Source organism: Oncorhynchus kisutch, linkage group LG15 (assembly GCF_002021735.2).
Source record: "Oncorhynchus kisutch isolate 150728-3 linkage group LG15, Okis_V2, whole genome shotgun sequence".
Classification (NCBI taxonomy): Eukaryota; Metazoa; Chordata; class Actinopteri; order Salmoniformes; family Salmonidae; genus Oncorhynchus; species Oncorhynchus kisutch.
In genome coordinates, this window is record NC_034188.2 from 38,171,689 (window position 1) to 38,197,616 (window position 25,928).

At 44.1% G+C, this 25,928-nt stretch overlaps 1 protein-coding gene across 1 annotated transcript in view; it reads right to left on the minus strand.

Moving 5' to 3' along the window:
• Positions 1 to 19,933, minus strand: part of egf (epidermal growth factor) — a 27,606-nt gene extending 7,673 nt beyond the window's left edge. The window contains exons 1-12 of the mRNA XM_020501887.2: positions 19,742 to 19,933; positions 18,985 to 19,166; positions 17,838 to 18,065; positions 17,417 to 17,619; positions 17,197 to 17,310; positions 16,883 to 17,005; positions 2,310 to 2,432; positions 1,259 to 1,384; positions 949 to 1,085; positions 551 to 699; positions 202 to 306; positions 1 to 97 (exon numbers count right to left, since the gene is read on the minus strand). The exon at positions 1 to 97 is cut by the window's left edge and continues 127 nt beyond it. Of these exons, the coding sequence (XP_020357476.1) occupies positions 1 to 97; positions 202 to 306; positions 551 to 699; positions 949 to 1,085; positions 1,259 to 1,384; positions 2,310 to 2,432; positions 16,883 to 17,005; positions 17,197 to 17,310; positions 17,417 to 17,619; positions 17,838 to 18,065; positions 18,985 to 19,166; positions 19,742 to 19,894 (1,740 nt within the window). The 5' untranslated portion in view covers positions 19,895 to 19,933. The remainder of the gene's footprint in view (positions 98 to 201; positions 307 to 550; positions 700 to 948; positions 1,086 to 1,258; positions 1,385 to 2,309; positions 2,433 to 16,882; positions 17,006 to 17,196; positions 17,311 to 17,416; positions 17,620 to 17,837; positions 18,066 to 18,984; positions 19,167 to 19,741) is intronic.
• Positions 19,934 to 25,928: the final 5,995 nt, after the last annotated feature.

Here is a 25,928-nt window from a genome sequence, read left to right on the forward strand (position 1 = left end):
CACCAAGTCGGCGCTTGCGATGACCGCACGATCACTTCCTTCCAAAGACGCACTCTCCAACACAGGCCTGGTACCCATATCGGTCCAGAACAACTTCCTCAAGAAACAGAACAGAAATGATAACTCACCCATCTGCAATTAAAAGGCAGAAGACAATGTGTAGAAAAATTCTGATAAAGAAATATATTTAAAATACCGTACTTGGCTAAAGGATGAACTGCAATTCCCCTTGGTTTCTGTATGCCTTTGCTAATAATGGTCTCTCTGTCGAAGCCATCCAAGGTGCTGCGGTCAATAGTTGAGAGGCTGAAACATAGAATTCAAAAGTAATGTCCAAGGCCTAAGCTAAAATATACATTAAAAAAGAGTAGATATAATCTGAGGAGAATGAATAGAATAGAAACAAACCATGCATGATATAATTCATTGCTTGAACTTCGAATAGTCCAGTCTGAATGCAATGTCAATGTAGTTGTGTGTGTGCTAAATTTAAATGAGGTTCTGACAATAGCATTGGCCCCAGTTCTGAACCGTGGGGTACACCACCCACCCTCGGTCAGTCCAGTAGAGCTTGCGGTTGACCCAGTCCACAGCCAGGCCCTCTGGTGAGTCCAACTCCTCAGTGAGCAAAACCTCCCTGGACCCGCCGTCCAAATCAGCACGCTCAATCTGCTTCAGTACTGTACTGGCAAAGTACACCTAGGAAAACACACACCTTTTATTATTTTTAATCAATTTGCCTCATAAGCATCATTGCCTGACATGGACCAAACAGTTTCAATAACTCATCATTGAGAGTCATGCAGTAACCGGCAATGACCAATAGGTGGCAACAGATCTGAATACAGCTTACCCAAAGTGCTCCATAGTAAATTCAGAACAGTCGAGTGATTTTGCACTGCAGTTTTGAAGTAGTAAAACTGACCTCACTGTAGATCACTTCCTTACTTTGTTTTGTACGGGATCATAGTCCAGAGCTATTACTGTTCCGCTCGGCTCCTCCACAAGGCTTTGGTCACCAGTCCCATCCAGATTAACACGTCTGATGTTTACTATGTTGGCAAACAGCAGATAAGGTGGGGGTCCTGGAATATGATGAAATGAAGTGATGACAAATAAAAGACAAGAGGGCAAACAAACCTATTTTTGCATGTGAATGTGTGTGTGCCTGTGTGTTTATTTATTGTGTGTGTTTACATGTACTTGTATGCGTGACAGCGTATGTGGTGTGTGTGAGTGTGTATCAGTGAGGACTCACCAGTGGCTGTGCAGCGTTTACCGTCTTGGTGGAGCTTGTACCCAGGCAGACAGTCACACTCCCACCTACCAGGAGTGATGGGGGAACATTGCTGACTACAGCCCCCTCGGTCGGAAGAGGTGCAGCCTGGGTGAACCACACACGCACGTGCATAACACACACACACACACACACACACACACACACACACACACACACACACACACACACACACACACACACACACACACACACACACACACACACACACACACACACACACACACACACACACACACACACACACACACACACACACACACACACACACACACACACACACACACACAAAGGGGAGAGTTTCAGTGACACAGCCTCCACTCAGTAACACTGAGCAATAAAACCTCCCCCTTGTAACACTGATAAAACCTCCACTCTGTAACACTGATTAAACCTCCACTCTGTAACATTGATAAAACCTCCACTCTAACACTGATTAAACCTCCACTCTTTAACACGGAATAAACCTCCACTCCGTATCACTGATAAAACCTCCGCTCTGTATCACTGATAAAACCTCCACTCCATAACATCGATTAAACCTTCACTCCATAACACTGAATAAACCTCCATTCCGTATCACTGATAGAACCACCACTCCGTGTCACTGATAAATCCTCCACTCTGTATCACTGATAAAACCTCCACTCTGTAACACTGATTAAACCTCCACTCCATAACACTGAATAAACCTTGTATCACTGATAGAACCTCCACTCCGTATCACCGCTAGAACCTCCACTCTGTATCACTGATAAAACCTCCACTCTTGTAACACTGATAAAATCTCCACTCTGTAACACTGATAAAACCACTCCGTATCACTGATTAAACCAGTCCGAAACACTGATAGAACCACCACTCCGTAACACTGATAAAATCTCCACTCTGTAACACTGATCGAACCTCCACTCCGTAACACTGATAACACCTCCACTCTGTAACACTGATAAAAACTCCACTCTGTAACACATCTCCAGTGGCTTTAGGAAAACATTTAGTGTAGTAGTACCTCTGCAGGTCTGTCCATCCGGCTGTAGTAGGGACCCCTCTAGACACACACAGATGGTCCCCTCACCAGTAGCAATACATCCATTATCGCACTGGGTCATATTGGCCAGACATGGTGAGATCTCTGTTGATGCAAGGGCAGATAATTAGCAAAGATAATAAAGAACCCAGTGCTGTATTGCAGCTTGGCGGACATACAGATGACTTTATTCGAAATTCATGATAATATAATGTTGCAAAGCAGCTCTATCTCAGTTTAAGTGTTAATAATCCAACAAACATGTTATTCCAGAATCAGGTGTCCTGTTACTTTGACTGATTTCAATTTTCTTGCCTAAGCTGACCTTATCAATTGTGTCACTTGCAAAGCATTGCATGTTGTGCGTTGAACTTAAACCTCGGGCCACATCCGATGCTCAGGCACTAATATCCTCCCTCTCATGCTACAACATCAGTGAACACACTACAGAACCAACAATCACAAATGATTAAAGGCTATGCACGAAAGGTTGCGAGCGATGAAAACCAGTGGTGGAAAAATTACCCAATTGTCATACTTGAGTAAAAGTAAAGACTAAAAGTGAATGTCACGCAGAAAAATACTACTTGAGTAAAAGTCTAAAAGTATTTCGTTTTAAATATACTTAGGCATCAAAAGAAAAAGTATAAATAATTTCAAATTGGCACAATTTTCTTGTTTTTTTTTATTTACAGATAGCCTGGAGCACACTACAACACACAGACATCATTTACAAGCAAAGCATGTGTGTTTATTGAGTCCTCCATATCAGAGGCAGTAGAGATGACCAGAGATGTTCTCTTGATAAGTGAGTGAATTGGACCACTTTCCTGTCCTGCTAAGCATTGAAAATGTAACGAGTACTTTTGGGTGTCAGGGAAAATGTATGTAGTAAAAAGTATATTATATTCCTAAGTGATGTAATCAAAAATATAAATAGTAAAGTAAAGTACAGATACCTAAAAAAAAGTACATAAGTAGTACTTTAAAGTGTTTTTACTTAAGTACTTTACACCAGTGATGAAAACCCAAAATCCCGTAATGCTCCTAACACCACCTAATATAACACTAATAGTAATAACATTTAAATCCAAGGTAGATCTCAATTGTAGACCTATAATTTGATGTGCATGGAGGCAGGAGCTTGAAGCTGTCACGTGTGCTCTCTCTTTGGCCCCTAGGTCACCAGGTTGCTCATTATGGCACACACCTGTCACCATCCCCACTCACCTGGACTCCATCACCTCCTTGATTACCTGCGCTATATATGTCACACCCGTTGGTTCCTTCCCCAGGCGTCATTGTTTCGGTTTCATGTCTGCGCGTTGTATTATGTTTAGTTTATTGATTATTCACTCCCTGAACATGCTTCCCGACTCCCAGCACACACTGTCACGCCCTGACCTTAGAGAGCCTTTTTATGTCTCTATTTGGTTTGGTCAGGGTGTGACTTGGGGTGGGCATTCTATGTTTTGTTTTCTATGATTTTGTGTTTCTATCTTTTGGCCGGGTATGGTTCTCAATCAGGGACAGCTGTCTATCGTTGTCTCTGATTGGGAACCATACTTAGGTAGCCCTTTTTCCCTCCTTTCATGGTGGGTAGTTGACTTAGTGGCACTATAGCCCTCTTAAGCTTCACGGTTGGTTATTTTGTTTCTTGTTTTGTTGGCGTCATTCCATAATAAAGTAATGTACGCTCACCACGCTGCGCTTTGGTCCACTTCTTACGACGGCCATGACACACACGTTACAGAAGCAGACACAGAAAAAAACGGAATTGGATTGAGTTGGAGAGGACTGCCCAGAACAGTGGAGTGGATTTGTCAATGGCCAACGCTCCCAGAGGAGCTATGGGCCTAAATAAGTAGCGTGCATGACAACTTTACTCTCTTGCCTATTTTTGGCAACAACACAGTTTTCACTGGACAAAGCCAGATGGTTAGTCGCACCTTAATGAAATCCCTTTAAGATGTCTGCACTAATCCCATCCAAAAAGGTGAAAGTGTAATGAGAATGCTTTCTAAATCCAAGGCCCACAGTCAACAAATGTGTGTGATGTACCACAGTTGCCTGGTAATGTTGAAGTGGAGACTAAATTGAAGCTTTCTGCCTTTTAATTTTTAGTTGTACCTTTATTTAACTAGGCAAGTTAGGTAAGAACAAATTCTTATTTTCAATGACGGCCTAGGAACAGTGGGTTAACTGCCTTGTTCAGGGGCAGAACAACAGATTTTTTTGACCTTGTCAGCTCTGGGATTCGATCTTGCAACCTTTCGGTTACTTGTCCAACACCTGTCACCCCAGCTGTCTGCCTTGAAATCTCTTGAAATATGCTGACATAACTTTATTTTGCTTGGAATCACTTATTAATTTGTGATTTTAAAATGTTCAAATCCATCTGGATTACATTGGTTCAGGTGAAGTCATCAATGAGAAACAATCAAAGTAAGTGGCTTATGTCGGTCTACTCATACATTTCACCATTGTGAAATGGTGACCAGGAATACGACTTTCCCAAAGCAGATCCTTTGTCTGCACCTCCCAGGGCATATGAACTGATTCCAGAGGCCGACCCAAAACAATGCCGCCAGAGGAGAGAGTGCCGGAGAGGTCTTCGATTGAGGCTTCAGATGCGCACACACCACCCACCTCTCCCGAGTATATTACTCGCTAATGTCCAGTCCCTAGTTAACAAAGTTGACGAAATCTGGGCAAGAGTTGCTGTCGGCGATGGTGTATGTTTCATGATTCACGACTCATGGTGTAATTGTAACAACATACAGGAACTCAAGTCCTTTTATTCACCAAACCAAGAATTCCTCACAACCAAATGTTGACCGTATCGTCTCCCAAGAGAACTCTCCTTGGTTATCATCACAGCCGTGTATATCCCCCCGCAAGCGGACACCAAGACAAACATCAAGGAACTTCACTGGACTTTATGCAAAATGGAAACCATGTATCCTGAGTCTGCATTTATTGTAGCTGGGTATTTTAACGAAGCTAATTTGAGAACAAGGCTACCTAAATTCTATCAGAATATCAATTGCTGTACACGACTGAGTAACACCCTCGACCATTGCTACTCTAACTTCCGCGATGCATACAAGGCCCTCCCCCACCCTCCTTTTGGCAAATCTGACCATGACTCCATCTTGTTGCTCCCCTTCTATGGGCAGAAACGTAAACAGGAAGCACCCATGCTTAGGTGTATCCAATGCTGGACTGACCAATCGGATTACACACTTCAGGATTGCTTCGGTCACATGGACTGGGATATGTTCCGGGTAGACTCAGAGAATAACATTGACGTATACTCTGACTCGTTGAGCGAGTTCATAAGGAAGTGTATAGGAGATGTTGTAAAGACTGTGACTATTAAAAGCTTCCCTAACCAGAAACTGTGGATTTATGGCAGCATTTGCTCATACCACTGCAAAGCACGTACCACTGCATATAATCATGGCAAGGCGACTGGAAATATAACCGAATACAAACAGTGTAGTTATTCCCTCCATAAGGCAATCAAACAAGCAAAGTGTCAGTATAGAGACAAAGTGGAGTCGCAAAGTGGAGGCTCAAAAACGAGACGTATGTGATAGGGTCTGCAGACAATCACGGATTACATCGATGTCTTGCTTCATGACAAAATAAACAACCTCTTTGCGCAATTTGAGGACAATAGAGTGCCACCGACAAGGCCCGCTACCAAAGACTGTGTGCTCTCCTTCTCCGTGGCCGACATGAGTAAAACATTTAAACGTGTTAACCCTCGCAAGGCTGCTGGCCCAGACAGCATCCCAAAACGCGCCCTCAGAGCATGCGCAGACCAGCTGGCTGGTGTGTTTACGGACATATTCAATCAATCCCTATCCCAGTCTACTGTCCCCACATGCTTTTAAGAGGGCCACCATTGTTCCTGTTCCCAAGAAAGCTAAGGTAACAGAACTAAAGGACTATCGCCACGTAGCACTCACTTCTGTCATCATGAAGTGCTTTGAGAGACTAGTCAAGGATCATTTCACCTCCACCCTACCTGTCATCCTAGACCCACTTCAATTTGCTTACTGTCCCAATAGGTCCACAGACAATGCAATCACCATCACACTGCCCTATCCCATTTGGACAAGATGAATACCTATGTAAGAATGCTGTTCATTGACTACAGCTCAGCATTCAACACACTAGTAACCTCCAAACTCATCATTAAGCCTGAGACCCTAGGTCTCGACCCTGCCCTGTGCAACTGAGTCCTGGACTTCCTGACGGGCTGCCCCCCCGGGTGATGAAGGTAGTAAACAACATCTCCACTTCGCTGATCCTCAACACTGGGGCCTCACAAGGATGAGTTCTCAGCCCCCTACTTTACTCCCTGTTCACCCACGATGGCGTGGCCATTTACACCTCCAACTTAATCATCAATTTTGCAGACGACACAACAGTGGTAGGCTTGATTACCAACAATGACGAGACAGCCTACAGAGAGGAGGTGAGGGCCCTCGGAGTGTGGTGTAAGGACAATAACCTCTCACTCAATGTGAGCAAAACAAAGGAGATGATCGTGGACTTCAGGAAACAGCAAAGGGAGCACCCCCCCTATCCACATCAACGTCACAGCATTGGAAAAGGTGGAAAGTTTCACGGTGTTCATATCACCAACAAACTGAAATGGTCCAGGCACACAGACAGTGTGGTGAAGAAGGTACAATAGCGCCTCCTCAACCTCGGGAGGCTGAATAAACATGGCTTGTCACGGAAATCCATCACTAACTTTTACAGGTTGTCACGACTTCTACCGAAGGTAACTCCTCTCCCTGTTCGGGCGGCTCGGCGCTCGGCGTCACCGGTTTACTAGCCACTACCGATCCCTTTTTCTTTTTCTGGTTGTTTTGTCTGTGTTCCTTTTCACACCTGGTTTCAATTGCTTTGATTTCTGTGGGTATATAGGGCACCTGTTACCTGCCATAATTCGTGCAGGATTAAGCTTGTGAGTATTAGCGTTCAGTATTCTATGCTGTTTATTGTTTTCGCATTGACGTATGTGTAGGTAGTGTCGGAACTGTGGTTGTTCCTCCGTGTACTGACACGAGTTTGCATTCCTTCGAGCACGTTGTTTGGACATTCATCTGGGCCAAATTTGTATTGGTGGACTATGTGTACAGATCTCTACATTAAACACGCTTCTCAAAAAAATCCCTGCTCTCTTGCGCCTGACTCTACACCTCTCACGAGACGCACTTTATCACAGAATCCTGCACCAATAATTATGGAGTCAGCAGGAGCAGACGCGCTCCCAGGGTCCGTGGAGGAGCGAGTTCAACACCACACGAGGGAGGGCGAGGCCCTGTTTACTCACGTCTTCCGTGAGTAAACAGGCCCTGTTTACTCATGTCTTCCGGCACTACGGGGTGCCTGAGGACATTGTTTCTGGTCGGGGTCCCCAGTTCATGTCCAGGGTGTGGAAGGCGTTCATGGAACGTTTGGGGGTCTCGGTCAGCCTAACCTCTGGGTTTCACCCCGAGAGTAATGCGCAGGTGGAAAGAGTGAACCAGGATGTGGGTAGGTTTCTGCGGTCGTATTGCCAGGACCGGCCAGGGGAGTGGGCGAAGTACATCCCCTGGGCAGAGATGGCCCAGAACTCACTCCGCCAGTCCTCTACGAACCTGTCGCCCTTCCAATGTGTGTTGGGCTATCAGCCGGTCCTGGTACCATGGCATCAGAGCCAGACCGAGGCTCCTGTGGTGGACGATTGGGTGAGATGCTCAAGGGAAACCTGGGAGGCTGCCCACGGGTACCTTAAACGGGCCGAAGGGCGGCAGAAGGCCAGTGCCGACCGCCACCGCAGCGAGGCCCCGGTGTACACACCGGGGGACCGGGTCTGGCTCTCGACCCAAAACCTGCCCCTCCACCTGTCCTGCCGGAAGCTAGGTCCGTGGTTTGTGGGGCCATTCAAAGTCCCGAGGAGAATAAACGAGGTGTGTTATAGGTTACAGCCCCCCCCCCCCCCCCCCGTATTACCGTATTAACCCCTCGTTTCATGTGTCTCTCCTCAGGCCGGTGGTGGCTGGTCTGCTTCAAGAAGATGAGGTGCGGGAGGACCCTCCGCCCCCCCCTGGACATCAGGGGGGCGCCGGCGTATGCAGTTCGGTCCATACTGGACTCGAGGCGCCGGGTGGGGGGTCTTCAGTACCTTGTGGACTGGGAGGGGTACGGTCCGGAGGAGAGATGCTGGGTGCCGGTGGAGGACGTACTGGATCCACCTATGCTAAGGGAGTTTCACCGCCTCCATCTGGATCGCCCTGCGCCTCGTCCTCCGGGTCGTCCTCGAGGCCGGCGTCGTCGCGCTGCGGGAGCCGCGCGTCAGGGGGGGGGGGGGGGGGGGGGGGGTACTGTCACGACTTCTACCGAAGGTAACTCCTCTCCCTGTTCGGGCGGCGATCTCTACATTAAACACGCTTCTCAAAAAAATCACTGCTCTCCTGCGCCTGACTCCTACACCTCTCACCGAGACGCACTTTATCACACAGGTGCACAATTGAGAGCATTCTGTCGGGCTGTATCACCGCCTGGTACTGCAATTGCACCACCCACAACCACAAGGCACTCCAGAGGTTGGTGCGGTCTGCCAAACGCATCACCGGGGCCAAACTACCTGCCCTCCAGGACACCTACAACACCTGATGTCACAGGAAGGCAAAAAAGATAATCAAGGACAATAACCACCCGAGCCACTGCCTGTTCACCCTGCTTCCATCCAGAAGGTGAGCTCAGTACAGGTGCATCAATGCTGGGACAGAGAGATTGAAAAACAACTTCTATCTCAAGGCCATCAGATTGTTAAACAGCCACCACTAGCAAAGAGAGGCGGCTACCAACCTATAGACTTGATATCATTGGCCACTTTAAAAAAATGGAAGAGTAGTCACTTTAATAATGGCACTTTTTGTGGCATTATGTTTACATATCTTGCATTACTCATCTCATATGCATATAATGTATACTGTATCCTTCACTATCTATTCTTTACTATCTATTGCATCTTAGCCGCTCTGTCACTGCTCATCCATATATTGTATAGTTATATATTCTTATCCCACTCCTTTACTATATTGTGTGTATTAGGTTATGTTGTGGAATTTGTTAGATATTAGGTTTTGTTGTGGAATTGTTAGATATTACCTGTTAGATACTGCTGCACTGTCAGATCTAGAAGCATAATAATTTCTCTCGCAATAATAACACTCGCAATAACATCTGCTAACCATGTGTATGTGACCAATAACATTTGATTTTATTAGATACATTTATGAAATTGCTCCTTTCAATTATTGATAAACATACACCTGTTAAGAAACGTACTGTTAAAACTGGTGAGGCTCCATGATGAGGTATTGAAAGGAATTTAAAATTGAGTGGCTAATAAGGCTGGCTGCACATCTGACTCCCTGACCTACTGCAAATTGAGAAATGATGTGACTAAACTCAACAAAAAGAATAAGAAACTGTATTATGAAGCCAATCTCAATCACATAAAGAATGCTGCAAACTTTGGAGTACTTTAAATGAAATTATTGGCATAAAGATAAATTCAACTCCTTCTTTCATCGAATCAGATGACTTATTCATCACAAAACCATTTGATGTTGCCAATTATGTTAATGATTATTTTATCAGCAAAGTTGGCAAACTTAGGCAGGAAATGCCAACAACGAACAGTGATCCATTGTACTCAAGGATGAAAAAAAAACTAATAATGAAAGAAAAGTATTGCACATTTTAATTTTATAAAGTTAGTGTGGGAGAGGTGGAAAATTGTCATCGATCAATAATGACAAATCTCCTGGCATTGACAACTTAGATGGAAAGCTACTGAGGATGGTACTGTAGCTGACTCTATAGCCACTCCTATCTGTCATATCTTTATTCTGAGCCTAGAGGAAAGTTTTTGTCCTCAAACCTGGAGGGAAACCAAAGTCATTCCGCTACCCAAGAGTGGTAAAGTGGCCTTTACTTGTTCTAACAGCAGACCTGTCAGCTTGCTGCCATCTCTTTGCAAACTGTTGGAAAAAATGGTAATTGACCAAATACAATGTTACTTCTAAGTTAGCAAATTAATAACAGACAAACTTGAGAGTGCTAATAGAGAAGTGCACTCAACATATACTGCACTGACATAAATGACTGATTGGTTGAAAGAAACTGAAAACTGAATAGATTGTGCGTGCTGTACTGTTATATTTCAGTGCAGCCTTTGATATTAGTTTCCATAACCTGTTGTTGAGAAAACATATCTGTTGTAGCTTTTCAACTTCTGCCATATCGTGGATTCAGAGCAATCTATCTAATATAACTCAGACGGTTTTCTTTAATGGAAGCTTTTCTAGCTTGTTTGGTGTACTGCAGGGCAGCTCTCTAGGCCCTCTACTGTTTTCTATTTTTACCAATGACTTGCCACTGTCATTAAACAAAGCACGTGTGTCCATGTATGCTGATGATTCAACCATATAAGCATCAGCAACCACAGCTAATGAAATCACTGAAACCCTTAACAAAGAGTTTCAGTCTGTTTTGAAATGGGTGGCCAGTAATTAACTGGTCCTGAACATCTCTTAAACTAAGAGCATTGTATTTGGTACAAATCATTCCCTAAGTTCTAGACCTCAGCTGATTCTGGTAATGAATGGTGTGGCTGTTGAACATGTTGAGGAGACTAAATTACTTGGTGTTACCTTAGATTATAAACTGTCATGGTCAAAACACATAGATTCAATGGTTGTAAAGATGGGGAGAGGTCTGTCTGTAATAAAGAGATGCTCTGCTTTTTTGACACCACATTCCACAAAGCAGGTCCGCAGGCTCTAGTTGTATCTTATCTTAATCATTGTTCAGTCATATGGTCAAGTGCTGCACAGACGTTTAGCTGCAGCTGGTCCTGAACAGAGCGGCACGTCTTGCCTTTCATTGTATTCAGAGGGCTAACATTAATACTACGCATGCCAGCCTCTCTTGGCAAAATTTTTGTTTGGTCAACTTACACAAATTGGTCTTTCACAGTCCCCAGGTCCAGAACAAATTCAAGGAAATGTATAGTATTCTACAGAGCCTTGAGTTCATGGAACTCCTTTCCATCTTATATAACGCAATTGAACAGCAAACCTGGTTTCAAAAAACAAATAAAGCAACACCTCGTGGCACAACGCCTCTCCCCCTTGTGACCTACTTGTTGTGTGTATGTACTGACATGTATGTGTAACTGATACAGTGGGGCAAAAAAGTATTTAGTCAGCCACAAATTGTGCAAGTTCTCCCACTTAAAAAGATGAGAGAGGCCTGTACTTTTCATCATAGGTACACTTCAACTATAAGATGGAAAGGAGTTACTTCCGGCGCCGACAGAGATGGCCGCCTCGCTTCGCGTTCCTAGGAAACTATGCAGTTTTTAGTTTTTTTTACGTGTTATTTCTTACATTAGTACCCCAGGTCATCTTAGGTTTCATAACATACAGTCGAGAAGAACTACTGAATATAAGATCAGCATCAACTCACCATCAGTACGACCAAGAATATGTTTTTCGCGACGCGGATCCTGTGTTCTGCCTTACAAACAGGACAACGGAGTGGATCCTATGCAGCGACCCAAAAAAACGACTCCGAAAGAGAGGGAAACGAGGCGGTCTTCTGGTCAGACTCCGGAGACGGGCACACCGTGCACCACTCCCTAGCATTCTTCTTGCCAATGGCCAGTCTCTTGACAACAAGGTTGATGAAATCCGAGCAAGGGTAGCATTCCAGAGCATTCCATCAGAGACTGTAACGTTCTTTGCTTCACGGAAACATGGCTCACCGGAGAGACGCTATCCGAAGCGATGCAGCCAACGGGTTTCTCCACGCATCGCGCCGACAGAAACAAACATCTTTCTGGTAAGAAGAGGGGCGGGGGCGTATGCCTTATGGCCAACGTGACATCGTGTGATGAAAGAAACATACAGGAACTCAAATCCTTCTGTTCACCTGATTTAGAATTCCTCACAATCAAATGTAGACCGCATTATCTACCAAGAGAATTCTCTTCGATTATAATCACAGCCGTATATATCCCCCCCCCAAGCAGACACATCGATGGCTCTGAACGAACTTTATTTAACTCTCTGCAAACTGGAAACGATTTATCCGGAGGCTGCATTCATTGTAGCTGGGGATTTTAACAAGGCTAATCTGAAAACAAGACTCCCTAAATTGTATCAGCATATTGATTGCGCAACCAGGGGTGGAAAGACCTTGGATCATTGTTACTCTAACTTCCGCGACGCATATAAGGCCCTGCCCCGCCCCCCTTTCGGAAAAGCTGACCACGACTCCATTTTGTTGATCCCTGCCTACAGACAGAAACTAAAACAAGAGGCTCCCACGCTGAGGTCTGTCCAACGATGGTCCGACCAAGCTGACTCCACACTCCAAGACTGCTTCCATCACGTGGACTGGGAGATGTTTCGTATTGCGTCAGATAACAACATTGACGAATACGCTGATTCGGTGTGCGAGTTCATTAGAACGTGCGCTGAAGATGTCGTTCCCATAGCAACGATTAAAACATTCCCTAACCAGAAACCGTGGATTGATGGCAGCATTCGTGTGAAACTGAAAGCGCGAACCACTGCTTTTAATCAGGGCAAGGTGTCTGGTAACATGACCGAATACAAACAGTGCAGCTATTCCCTCCGCAAGGCTATCAAACAAGCTAAGCGCCAGTACAGAGACAAAGTAGAATCTCAATTCAACGGCTCAGACACAAGAGGCATGTGGCAGGGTCTACAGTCAATCACGGACTACAGGAAGAAATCCAGCCCAGTCACGGACCAGGATGTCTTGCTCCCAGGCAGACTAAATAACTTTTTTGCCCTCTTTGAGGTCAATACAGTGCCACTGACACGGCCTGCAACGAAAACATGCGGTCTCTCCTTCACTGCAGCCGAGGTGAGTAAGACATTTAAACGTGTTAACCCTCGCAAGGCTGCAGGCCCAGACGGCATCCCCAGCCGCGCCCTCAGAGCATGCGCAGACCAGCTGGCCGGTGTGTTCACGGACATATTCAATCAATCCCTATACCAGTCTGCTGTTCCCACATGCTTCAAGAGGGCCACCATTGTTCCTGTTCCCAAGAAAGCTAAGGTAACTGAGCTAAACGACTGTAGCACTCACATCCGTCATCATGAAGTGCTTTGAGAGACTAGTCAAGGACCATATCACCTCCACCCTACCTGACACCCTAGACCCACTCCAATTTGCTTACCGCCCAAATAGGTCCACAGACGATGCAATCTCAACCACACTGCACACTGCCCTAACCCATCTGGACAAGAGGAATACCTATGTGAGAATGCTGTTCATCGACTACAGCTCGGCATTCAACACCATAGTACCCTCCAAGCTCGTCATCAAGCTCGAGACCCTGGGTCTCGACCCCGCCCTGTGCAACTGGGTACTGGACTTCCTGACGGGCCGCCCCCAGGTGGTGAGGGTAGGCAACAACATCTCCTCCCCGCTGATCCTCAACACTGGGGCCCCACAAGGGTGCGTTCTGAGCCCTCTCCTGTACTCCCTGTTCACCCACGACTGCGTGGCCACGCACGCCTCCAACTCAATCATCAAGTTTGCGGACGACACAACAGTGGTAGGATTGATTACCAACAACGACGAGACGGCCTACAGGGAGGAGGTGAGGGCCCTCGGAGTGTGGTGTCAGGAAAATAAACTCACACTCAACGTCAACAAAACTAAGGAGATGATTGTGGACTTCAGGAAACAGCAGAGGGAACACCCCCCTATCCACATCAATGGAACAGTAGTGGAGAGGGTAGCAAGTTTTAAGTTCCTCGGCATACACATCACAGACAAACTGAATTGGTCCACTCACACAGACAGCATCGTGAAGAAGGCGCAGCAGCGCCTCTTCAACCTCAGGAGGCTGAAGAAATTCGGGCTTGTCACCAAAAGCACTCACAAACTTCTACAGATGCACAATCGAGAGCATCCTGGCGGGCTGTATCACCGCCTGGTATGGAAACTGCACCACCCTCAACCGTAAGGCTCTCCAGAGGGTAGTGAGGTCTGCACAACGCATCACCGGGGGCAAACTACCTGCCCTCCAGGACACCTACACCACCCGATGCTACAGGAAGGCCATAAAGATCATCAAGGACATCAACCACCCGAGCCACTGCCTGTTCACCCCGCTGTCATCCAGAAGGCGAGGTCAGTACAGGTGCATCAAAGCTGGGACCGAGAGACTGAAAAACAGCTTCTATCTCAAGGCCATCAGACTGTTAAACAGCCACCACTAACATTGAGTGGCTGCTGCCAACACACTGTCAATGACACTGACTCAACTCCAGCCACTTTAATAATGGGAATTGATGGGAAATGATGTAAATATATCACTAGCCACTTTAAACAATGCTACCTTATATAATGTTACTTACCCTACATTATTCATCTCATATGCATACGTATATACTGTACTCTATATCATCGACTGCATCCTTATGTAATACATGTATCACTAGCCACTTTAACTATGCCACTTTGTTTACATACTCATCTCATATGTTATACTGTATTATGTATAACATATGTTATGTTACTCATATGTTATACTATGTTATATCATCTACTGTATCTTGCCTATGCTGCTCTGTACCATCACTCATTCATATATCCTTATGTACATATTCTTTATCCCCTTACACTGTGTATAAGACAGTAGTTTTTTGTAATTGTTAGTTAGATTACTTGTTCGTTATTACTGCATTGTCGGAACTAGAAGCACAAGCATTTCGCTACACTCGCATTAACATCTGCTAACCATGTGTATGTGACAAATAAAATTTGATTTGATTTGATAGACAAAATGAGGGAAGAAAATCCAGAAAATCACATTGTAGGATTTTTAATGAATTTATTTGCAAATTATGGTGGAAAATAAGTATTTGGTCACCTACAAACAAGCAAGATTTCTGGCTCTCACAGACCTGTAACTTCTTCTTTAAGAGGCTCCTCTGTCCTCCACTCGTTACCTGTATTAATGGCACCTGTTTGAACTTGTTATCAGTATAAAAGACACCTGTCCACAACCTCAAACAGTCACACTCCAAACTCCACTATGGCCAAGACCAAAGAGCTGTCAAAGGACACTAGAAACAAAATTGTAGACCTGCACCAGGCTGGGAAGACTGAATCTGCAATAGGTAAGCAGCTTGGTTTGAAGAAATCAACTGTGGGAGCAATTATTAGGAAATGGAAGACATACAAGACCACTGATAATCTACCTCGATCTGGGGCTCCACGCAAGATCTCACCCCGTGGGGTCAAAATGATCACAACCAAAATATAACTTTTTGGTAAAAGCTCAACTCGTCGTGTTTGGAGGACAAAGAATGCTGAGTTGCATCCAAAGAACACCATACCTACTGTGAAGCATGGGGGTGGAAACATCATGCTTTGGGGCTGTTTTTCTGCAAAGGGACCAGGGCAACTGATCCGTGTAAAGGAAAGAATGAATGGGGCCATGTATCGTGAGATTTTGAGTGAAAACCTTCCATCAGCAAGGGCATTGAAGATGAAACGTGGCTGGGTCTTTCAGCATGACAATGATCCCAAACACACCGCCCAACGAAGGAGTGGCTTCGTAAGAAGCATTTCAAGGTCCTGGAGTGGCCTAGCCAGTCTCCAGATCTCAACCCCATAGAAAATCTTTGGAGGGAGTTGAAAGTCCGTGTTGCCCAGCAACAGCCCTAAAACATCACTGCTCTAGAGGAGATCTGCATGGAGGAATGGGCCAAAATACCAGCAACAGTGTGTGAAAACCTTGTGAAGACTTGGAGAAAACATTTGACCTCTGTCATTGCCAACAAAGGGTATATAACAAAGTATTGAGATAAACTTTTGTTATTGACCAAATACTTATTTTCCACCATAATTTGCAAATAAATTCATAAAAAATCCTACAATGTGATTTTCTGGATTTTCTTTCTTCTCATTTTGTTAGTCATAGTTGAAGTGTACATATGATGAAAATTACAGGCCTCTCTCATATTTTTAAGTGGGAGAACTTGCACAATTGGTGACACACACACACACACACACACACACACACACACACACACACACACACACACACACACACACACAAACACACACACTCTATATGTTAATGTTTTTAAATGCATGTAAGTCTTTCATCTGTTATGTATTTTTTGTTATATGTCGGACCCCAGTAAGACTGGCTGTCACCATTGGCATCGGTTAATAAAAAAAAACATTTGCTGTAACTAGTGTTCAATACTGAACACAAGATTAGCTGGCATTGCACACAATCTCAAAGCCTAAACACACAACATGTACAACAAAGCCCTGTTCTCTTATTGTATTATTGTCAAGAGAAACATTCAAGAAGTAAATAACCATACTTTCCAAATGAACAGGACAATACCACTTGTGGTCAAGGACCAGCAAAGACATTGATGGAGAATTGCTTTCTTGCAGAAGTGCTTTCTTACCGTGGCAGGTTTTCCTATCAGGAAGCAGAGCGTAACCCTTGGGGCAGGTGCAAAAGTAGGAGCCTGGAATGTTCTCACAGCCCAGGGAACAGCCGTGGTCCCACAGGCCACACTCATTGACATCTAGGATTCAATTTTTGTATGTTTAGTCTACAAGTAATCCTTGTAGGTAATAATCCATTCCACACTCAACAATGAATACAATTGCCAATTGCTAATATTGCAATTTCATAGCATCACATAGTATTGTATATCAAAGCATAGCAAAGCATAACAAGAACCCAGCATTGGTGCTAAATGAATGAATACCATACCTTCACAGTAGTTCCCATGTTTGCTAAGGGCAAAGCCTTTAGTGCACTGGCAGATCCCCTGCTCAGCTGGGTTGGAGCAGACATTCACACACACTCCTGTACGACCATCACACACTGTATTAAAAAGGTTATGGAATAAGTTTAGAACAGAGTTCAAGGTTTTGGAACAGAGTTGGACCAAACTTATTGAAGAAACAGCTAAAATGCACTGAACTCTGACCTGAAAAGACAGGCATGGAGTCTTCAATTGGCTGGTTGAGGGGATGTACCACCTTGACAGCAGTAGCGGGGTGTGTCATTCGCTTTAGGTTGATGTTTTCTGCCTCAACCCCTGAGTACTTATTGACTTGCCGTATGGTCCGTGAACTCATATCAGTGTAGAAGACTTGCTCCAGGAACACAGACATCCCCAAAGACTGAGACCTGGAGGGAAGAATACTCAGAAGTTATCAATAATATAAACCGATCTACAAGTGATATATCTAATTATACAGTATACTGCTCTAGTGCTAAATACAGGTAGCTGCCCATTTGCAACATGGTCTCATTAGAATATGTCAAAACAGTGATATTTAACCACTGGAGTTATATGTCACCTATGCTGAAAAATGAGTGACATAACTATAATGACATCTGCTTACAGTAGTGGCTGGTCAATGACATTGACAACATTCCCGTTGTAGTCACACGACCCAATGGCACTTTCTCCCTCCAGACTGAACTGGACCCAGAACAGTCTCTTGTCCGTCCGGTCAACCGACAGCCCTCCCAGTCTCTCCGGAATCTTCAGCACTGTAGTAATCATCTCTCCCGCTACATCCGACCTCTGAATACTGGGTGTGATTCCATCAGACAGCCAGAATATAAATCTGAGGAAAGTTATAGTGGTTTTAGGGATAAGGAAGTGGCCCACATTGAAGACTTGAAATCAGGTAAGAGGACATGCCCAGACATGCCTAACCAAGTACACATGCGATTTCTGGGTATTGGTGATTACACCAAATGTATCCATCCACATTAACACAAGGTTAGATAGAATGTACACAACACTGAGTGCACAAAACATTAGGAACACCTGCGCTTTCCATGATACAGACTGAACAGGTCAATCCAGGTGAAAGCTATGATCCCTTATTGATGTCACTTGTTAAATCCATTTCAATCAGTGTACAGTAAATGAAGGGCAGGATACAGGTTAAATAAGGATTTCTAAGCTTTGAGACATTTGAGACATGGTTTGTGTATTTGTGCCATTCAGACGGTGAATGGGAAAGACAAATGATTGAAGTGCCTTTGAATGGGGTATGGCAGAGACCATGCCCCAACGAATTGAGGCTGTTCTAAAGACAAAAGTAGGAGCAACTCAATATGCTGGTGTTCCTAACATTTTGTACACTCAGTGTAGAACACGTTAGTGAACAGGAGAGAATTTCAGGTAGGAAAAATACAGATAATCAAAAAATATATGCATCTGTGTTTTGGTGTACTTCACTTATACCTTTCTGGCATGAAGCAATCGCCTCTGAGGGTCAAAATGGCTCCCTTTTTCTCTGACCAGTGAGTGGAGGTAAGTGAGAGGCAATCTGCCAGATTACACCTACAGGTATGTGCCAGCCGTGTTAAACGAGGTAAGGACCCTTTAAAGGCCCAGCATTATAGTAACCCACAAACAAGATGGTGGGTAACTCTAAGGAACTGCATTGGGATGTTTGTCACCAGTGCTCTAATCTTACTCATAGTTACTTGGAAACATACAGAGATACACGTTGAGATAATGTATTGAGTTACCTGTCATTTGGTGCAACTGCTATGGAGATTGGCTGCGATAAATGTCTTAGAAGAGTCCTCTCATTTTTCCCATCTGTATCCACTCTTTTGATACTTCCCACTTCTCCACTGGTCCAAATGACAAAATTGTGAACCCAGTCGACCGCAAGGCCTGAGATCCCTTTCTCAGACGAGTGCAGCTTCTGAAAAGGATGCAGTACAGTTGTGGATCTATAACCATTCATGTTGTTGACTCAACCTGGGATACAATAGATATTAGCATATTGACCAGTGACAAATAGGAGGTAATACTTTGTCCATGGGATACGGTGGCCATATTAGGAAAGCCTCAGAGTCACAGTGTCCATATTAGGACAGAATTTGACATTACTTTTTACATTTTAGTAATTTAGCAGACACTTATCCAGAGCGACTTACACTGCATTCATCTTAAGGTAGCTAAGAGAGACAACTGCAAATCACCGTCATAGTAAGCACATTAATCTTCCTCAATAAGTAGCTAACGGCAAATGCAATGATAATAAGAAAAGTGCAAGCGTTAGTTCAAGAGAAGAAAAGCTTGTTTATTTGCAGGTGGGGAAAGAAGGGGAGGCGGGGTGTTGTGGCATTAATCGCGATACTCTTTTCAAGAGGTAGGTGACTGTGACTCTTGTGACTCTGACTCAGTCCTTATATGGACACCGTAATATTATATTCTGTTTCTTTTTTTTAAGGTGATAATTTTTTTTTAAGGTGAACTAGTAGCATGTGGATGCACCTGTCTCTGTGTTCCATCCATCGCTGCTTTGTAGATGACCCCTGTCTTTTTATCGGCCCAGTAAACTCTCCCCTCTGTGTAGTGGAAGTCCAGTAGAATAGAGGTTCCAACACCGGTCACAACCCTTTTTTGATTCCCTCCATCAAGGTCCATCCGGTATATAGCCTTACCATGGCCGAAGATCAGATAGGGCTCTGGAGCTTTCCAAAAGGAACACAGATTCTAAATCATAGATGGTAGATAGTGTATGATCATAGTCGTCGTCCCATCAGACAACCAAAATACTGTATAAATCTGGAGGACTGTGATGTTAGGGATTTCAGACGTGACACACACTGGACCCACATCATGGACCGGAAGTAACCCAAGATTTGAAATCAGGTACTAGATGGGACAAACTGAGTTATACTCTGCCGTGCTGCCAGAGCGCTTTCAATGTGAGAATACACAGAGCTACTAAAACTATTTCTGGGAAAATGTTCTGAAGCTGATTCAATGTGATATCTTATAATAACATGACAAAGGAAGCCTATAATGTTACTGTTATACCTCAAATACCTCCTTTTTAGTGAGACTTTAGGAGCTGAAGTTGAATAGTCACATTTCTTGTGTCATGCAGCCAAAATTAACGGGCCGTATAACTAGGCAGAATATATGCATTGGTACAGTAACTGAAGAAAATCGAAATGCACATTCCATTAAACCACTTGAGATCAAATGAGTGGCATGCAGACGCAGTTCGGACATTTCAAGGTGAGTAAACAGTGCACAGTGTGCAGTACTATAGTGTGGCAGTTTGTAATCCATAGCTGTCCATTTTCTCCTTACTGTCACACAGTTTCCTGACTGAAAGACGTCCAGAGCTGCACAAGTCACCATTGCTATAGAATTTGCAACTTTACTGGCAGTCCCTTTTCAATGTGTGCTGTTCTGTGCCGATACCTTTGTTGAATGAGTTGAATCAATGTGGCTGTCTAAAATCCTATTGATGGCGTTTAATGGGGCGGAGTTCAAGGCAGCTCTGGCTGCTTCCCAATAAAACAGTCGTCTCTTAGCAACATGTGCTTTCATACTCTCCTTTCACATGGTGAACATCCTCACATGTCAGGAAGGACTGTCTTGGACATTCCAGTCATTGGAAGTTTAAAATCATAGTAGCGCGTAACATACCAAATAATGTTATTTTTCACTCAAATATAATTATTTCATGCTGTTTGGAAGAGAAAGCTGTTAACTGAGTGAATCCAAAATCTTATTGTTAAGTGGAAATAGAACATCTGAGACAACCATTGTCTTGCGACACGTTGAAAAGGTTAACAACATGAATGCTAGATGTGTTGTGTTCGATTGCTCTTCCTTTGACCTTGACCCAAAACAATATGCTAATCTAGTCTAACATGACCATGTCAACACATGGGTGAAGCATCATTATCATGTGCACCCATGGACACCAGACACTGGTGTTGAGGAATGAAGACAACAATGAATCTCCATAGGCCAGGGGCAGAAAAACAATGAATCATCTGTCTGTGGTGGTTCATGAGGTCAATGATGCCCAATGGTGAACTTTAAAAACAGGTCATTTCTAAGTTGCTAGGATACACAATGGAGACCATTCAGGACCATTCTTGGGGGCCATCTTCGTTTTAGATTTAAAAAAAAAAAAAAAATCCCCTTAAACAATGGTGGTCATTTTGTGTAAATCATACATTTATGTAAATTGGAGATATTGGTGTAACAAGTGACATATGTTGACATCAAATTGGAATTTCCCCCTATAATCTAGTACACCTGACATGGAAGTGACCCAGTCTAGGGGATAACCTCTTGACCATGGAGAATGCATTCCACAAGTCTCCACTGCGTCCACTACACTTGATGACGATGGGAGTGGCATGACCCGGTCATAGGGGATAACCTCTCCGGGTGTGAGGGGATAACCCTGACTTAAGCCTCCACTGACACCACTAAAGGCAGGCACTCGTCCAACTGGACCAGAGACCAGTACTGTCCACGGCCAGCTAGGACCGGCCCAACCCAGATCGCACACTCTGGCCAGCCAGCTCGCTGTGACGCATGAGAAGTCTGTCTGTTACCATCCCACTCACTGTTTTCCCTCAGGGATAAAGGTAACCCTTGTGTAAGGGTCACTATTTACCAACTTGCCACAGCCAAAAAAACAAAATAGTGTCAGATGCCTTCGGTTACATGTACTGTAATGTATAGTGGTGTGGCGACTGACTGAAAATAATGTAAGGCTAATTTAAAGGAGAGTACTACCAATACAATGTATCTGGTCATTTGTGAATATTAGACAGAAAGTCAATGCTTGATAATGGACCTCAATATCATGTATGCTGGTACCGGTTATCGTTTACACGTGTCAAAATGGAAGGCTTTAGGATCAAGTTACATTTTAAGTTACAAGTTACATCAAGGTCCAATTTGTTAAACGTAGATGTTTTCACAAAATCTAAAAAGAAAAGGTAAATAGACGTAACACCAGGCTCCTTAGTCCATACAACCAGTTTGTCTCTGTTCTAGAGTGAACACAAATGTTACTGTACCAACCAGTGCACACTTTGCTAAAGTACAGATGTGAACCCAACTCACCCACACAGCTCCCATTACCCACACCTGACGGGTTTCCGAGCCAACATGCCTTCCCAGGGGCCGCTGAGGCTCCGTCGTTTTGCACTGAGAAATAGACCAGCACTGCTGCGACCGTCACAACCAACATAATCCTGCGCTCCGTCTCAATCCGGGGAGCCGCACTTTACTCACACCAGCCAGGCATTCCTTATCTTGGTCAGACCGTGCGTGCGAGAATTCCACCAAAACTCTGCGACGGTCGCTGACGGCCGTTGGGCATCCTTCTCCAAGGCCCCGGCGGGATGAGAGAAAGAAGAAGCCAGTTTCACATCCCAAAAGAGGTGGAAAACGAGATGGAGGCTGTGGACACAAAAAGGAGGGTCAATGAGTTAGCCAGTGGATTCTCTCCCAAACTAGGCTCTGTGGGATCTTTTGGGCTCCTCACTCTGGCTCCCAGGTTGCTTAGCTGTTTTGGAAGCAAAGTATGAAATTCCGGACACCCCCGTGGTAAATTTTACACATCCCGGGCCAGGCTGGAGAAGGATTTTCCTCGAACAGGAGTCGGTGTCTGAAGCAGAATGCAGAATATGCAAGTAATGAGACAAGGACGGCAGCAAAGTCCCAGAAAACAACAGCAGCTCCTAGTCCTCACCCCACCCCCTACCCCTTTGTGTGTATGTGTGCGTGTGTGCGTGCGTGTGTGTGTGCGTGCGTGTGGACCCATTAGCATAGATATATATCTGACTCTTTTGTGAATTCTTTTCAGAAGAGAATTAAGGTGACCTCTGACACCCTTAACCTTCCACACACATCAGTACACACACATAGGGTAACAGACAAACAGACATGCACTGTCAAACACACCTATTGACACGCACCAACGCACACACACACACACACACACACACACACACACACACACACACACACACACACACACACACACACACACACACACACACACACACACACACACACACACACACACACACACACACACACACCACTGTTATCCTCTTTCCCCCATTTTCTTCACCAGGGACAGTCATGTCAGGAAGACTCTCTGTGCTCAATTGTACACTGTTGTACAGATTGTACAGATATCGTGTGTATTCGGATTAGAACGTGTACCTTATATGTGTGTATCTGTCTCTCCTGTATGACCGTCTCCCTGAGTGAATCAGGCTGGATGAGTAAGCGGGAGATCTCGGAGGAGTGGAGGAGACTTGTCAGTGGCCTGCTTGTTTTCTGTTTACTCAGGAGTGCAATCGTCAGACTCCACCAACCAAACCCCTATTCATGCCCAGGATGACTAGCATATTGTTAGCAGCAGTGTCACAAGTGGCCGTTGACGTAGCTGTAGGAGGGCTAACGAGGCTGGAAAGGGCTCAGTGTCCATAGCTATAGTGGAGCTGGAAACGTGCCTAAACAATGGCCTTTGTCTTGTGATTTCACCTCTGTTGACAACATTTGAAATGTCACTCTAGATCAAATTCTGCACATAGTGGACTCTCATTGTCATCTAAACACGCTACTGTATTTGGAAATGTCATGCAATGCACCTTGGAATACTGTCACTCTTAACTTTTTTGTTGTATTTTGAGGGACATGGTAACACAATAACTAGTCTTTTTATTACGGTGTTAACCACTATAATGAGTGTATGTTACACTGAAGAATAACTACACAATAGTAAGAACACAGTAAAGTGTTACCAAAGAGGCAAGGGGGTGTGCTCCGACTAGCAGGTTCCTGGCCCACTAACCAATCCCATCACTACACCATCCCATCTGTTTGTCAAACACCTTGGCCATTGTCATGTTAACAGAACAGCTGGCATGACGGGCAGAACCCAGACACATGCAGCTGGTGGCATAGGACAGGTTATCCATAGGAATGTCTTTCCGGCTCCACCCATGTTATCGGGATTTACGGCCATGCCTGTTCAGGCACCCAGAAGGCCGTGACCCATTGATTACGGTCCCGCTTTCTCACTGTGCTCGCCAGCCAGTGGGATAGGAAAGGAACACACATGGGTGACAGTGGATATATTTTGACATTTACATGCTCATATACACAGTCACACACATGGTTGGTGTATGTACAGACATCGACGTTCTCAATACCTAACATCTGTGAGACAGTGGAAGTGGAGCTCACTGTGGGATCGACAGAGAGGACAGAGGAAGGGTTGTAACATTGAGAAATATATGCACCTGTTGCTCAAGTGAGGAAAGGGCACAGAATCCCAATTTTCATGGACGTAGGCCAGAGATTATCACATTGGGAAATACCACACCTAATAGACAATAGTGGAGTTGTTGTACAGAGAGCCTATGACAGCACTGTAAGTAGTGCATCACACTGACCAACACTGCCATGTATACCCAAAAGCTTATATGAAATATGAAATGCATAAAGATTTGTTTTTATTAAAAATAAGAATACAATACAATGTTTTTGTACAAATACATGCAATAGGTCACTCAGAAACTGTGGCATTTGTTTGTTGGGCAGGTCAAATATTTTAATATACTAGGGATCGAGAAAATGTTTTAGGAAAGTAAGGCATCGATTAGCTTGAAGGTTTGACTTTAAGTGAATAATTCTTGTCACCATTGCCAGCAGTATAAATACATGGGTTGTTGGACTTACATGGAATAGGATAGCGGGTATGTCTATTGATACCATATTGAGATCAATGAATGTCATATCTGTTTAAACCTGGTACGGTGTAGTGTATAGTGATAAAGAAGTAGGCCATAATGAACACAGACATACTATTGATTACAGTATTATGGAAAATTGCATTTCATTTAAGCGCTGAGCTGTAAAGACAGGAATATCAAAATTGAGTTGTTACGATACCAGTATCATGAGCCCACTGAGCACACACGGGTTGAATCAACGTTGTTTTCACGTAATTCCAATGAACCAACCTAGAATAGACGTTGAATTGACATCTGTGCGCAGTAGAATATGATGATGATACTATGACAATAAAATGCTGTTTGTTTCCAATAGGGCTGTTTTCCTCAAGAAATTAAAACATGGTTTGTTCACTTGTCACGATACTTCTGAATATCGCGGTATTGGTATTGTCAAAAACCTACAGTGAGCTCCAAAATAATTGTGACAGTGACACATATTGTTGTTTTGGCTCTGTACTCCAGCACTTTGGATTTGAAATGATTACAACAAGGTTAAATGAGGTTAAAGTGTAGACTGTCAACTTTCATTTGAGGGTATTGTCAATCATATCGGGTGAACCGTTTAGAAATTAAAGCACTTTCTGTACATTGTCCCCTAAGATGTGGGGACTAAAAGTATTGGGAGAAATTAACTTAAATCAAATCCATTTGTATTTGTCACATGCACCGAATACAACAGGTGTAGACCCCGTGAAATGCTTTCTTACAAGCCCTAAACCAACAATGCAGTTCAAGAAATTGAGTTAAGAAAATGTTTACAAAATAAACTGAAGTAAAAAATGTAATAAAAAGTAGCACAACAAAATAACAATAATGAGGCTAGATACAGGGAGTACCGGTACAGAGTAAATGTGCAGGGGTACAGGTAATTTGTACATGTACCT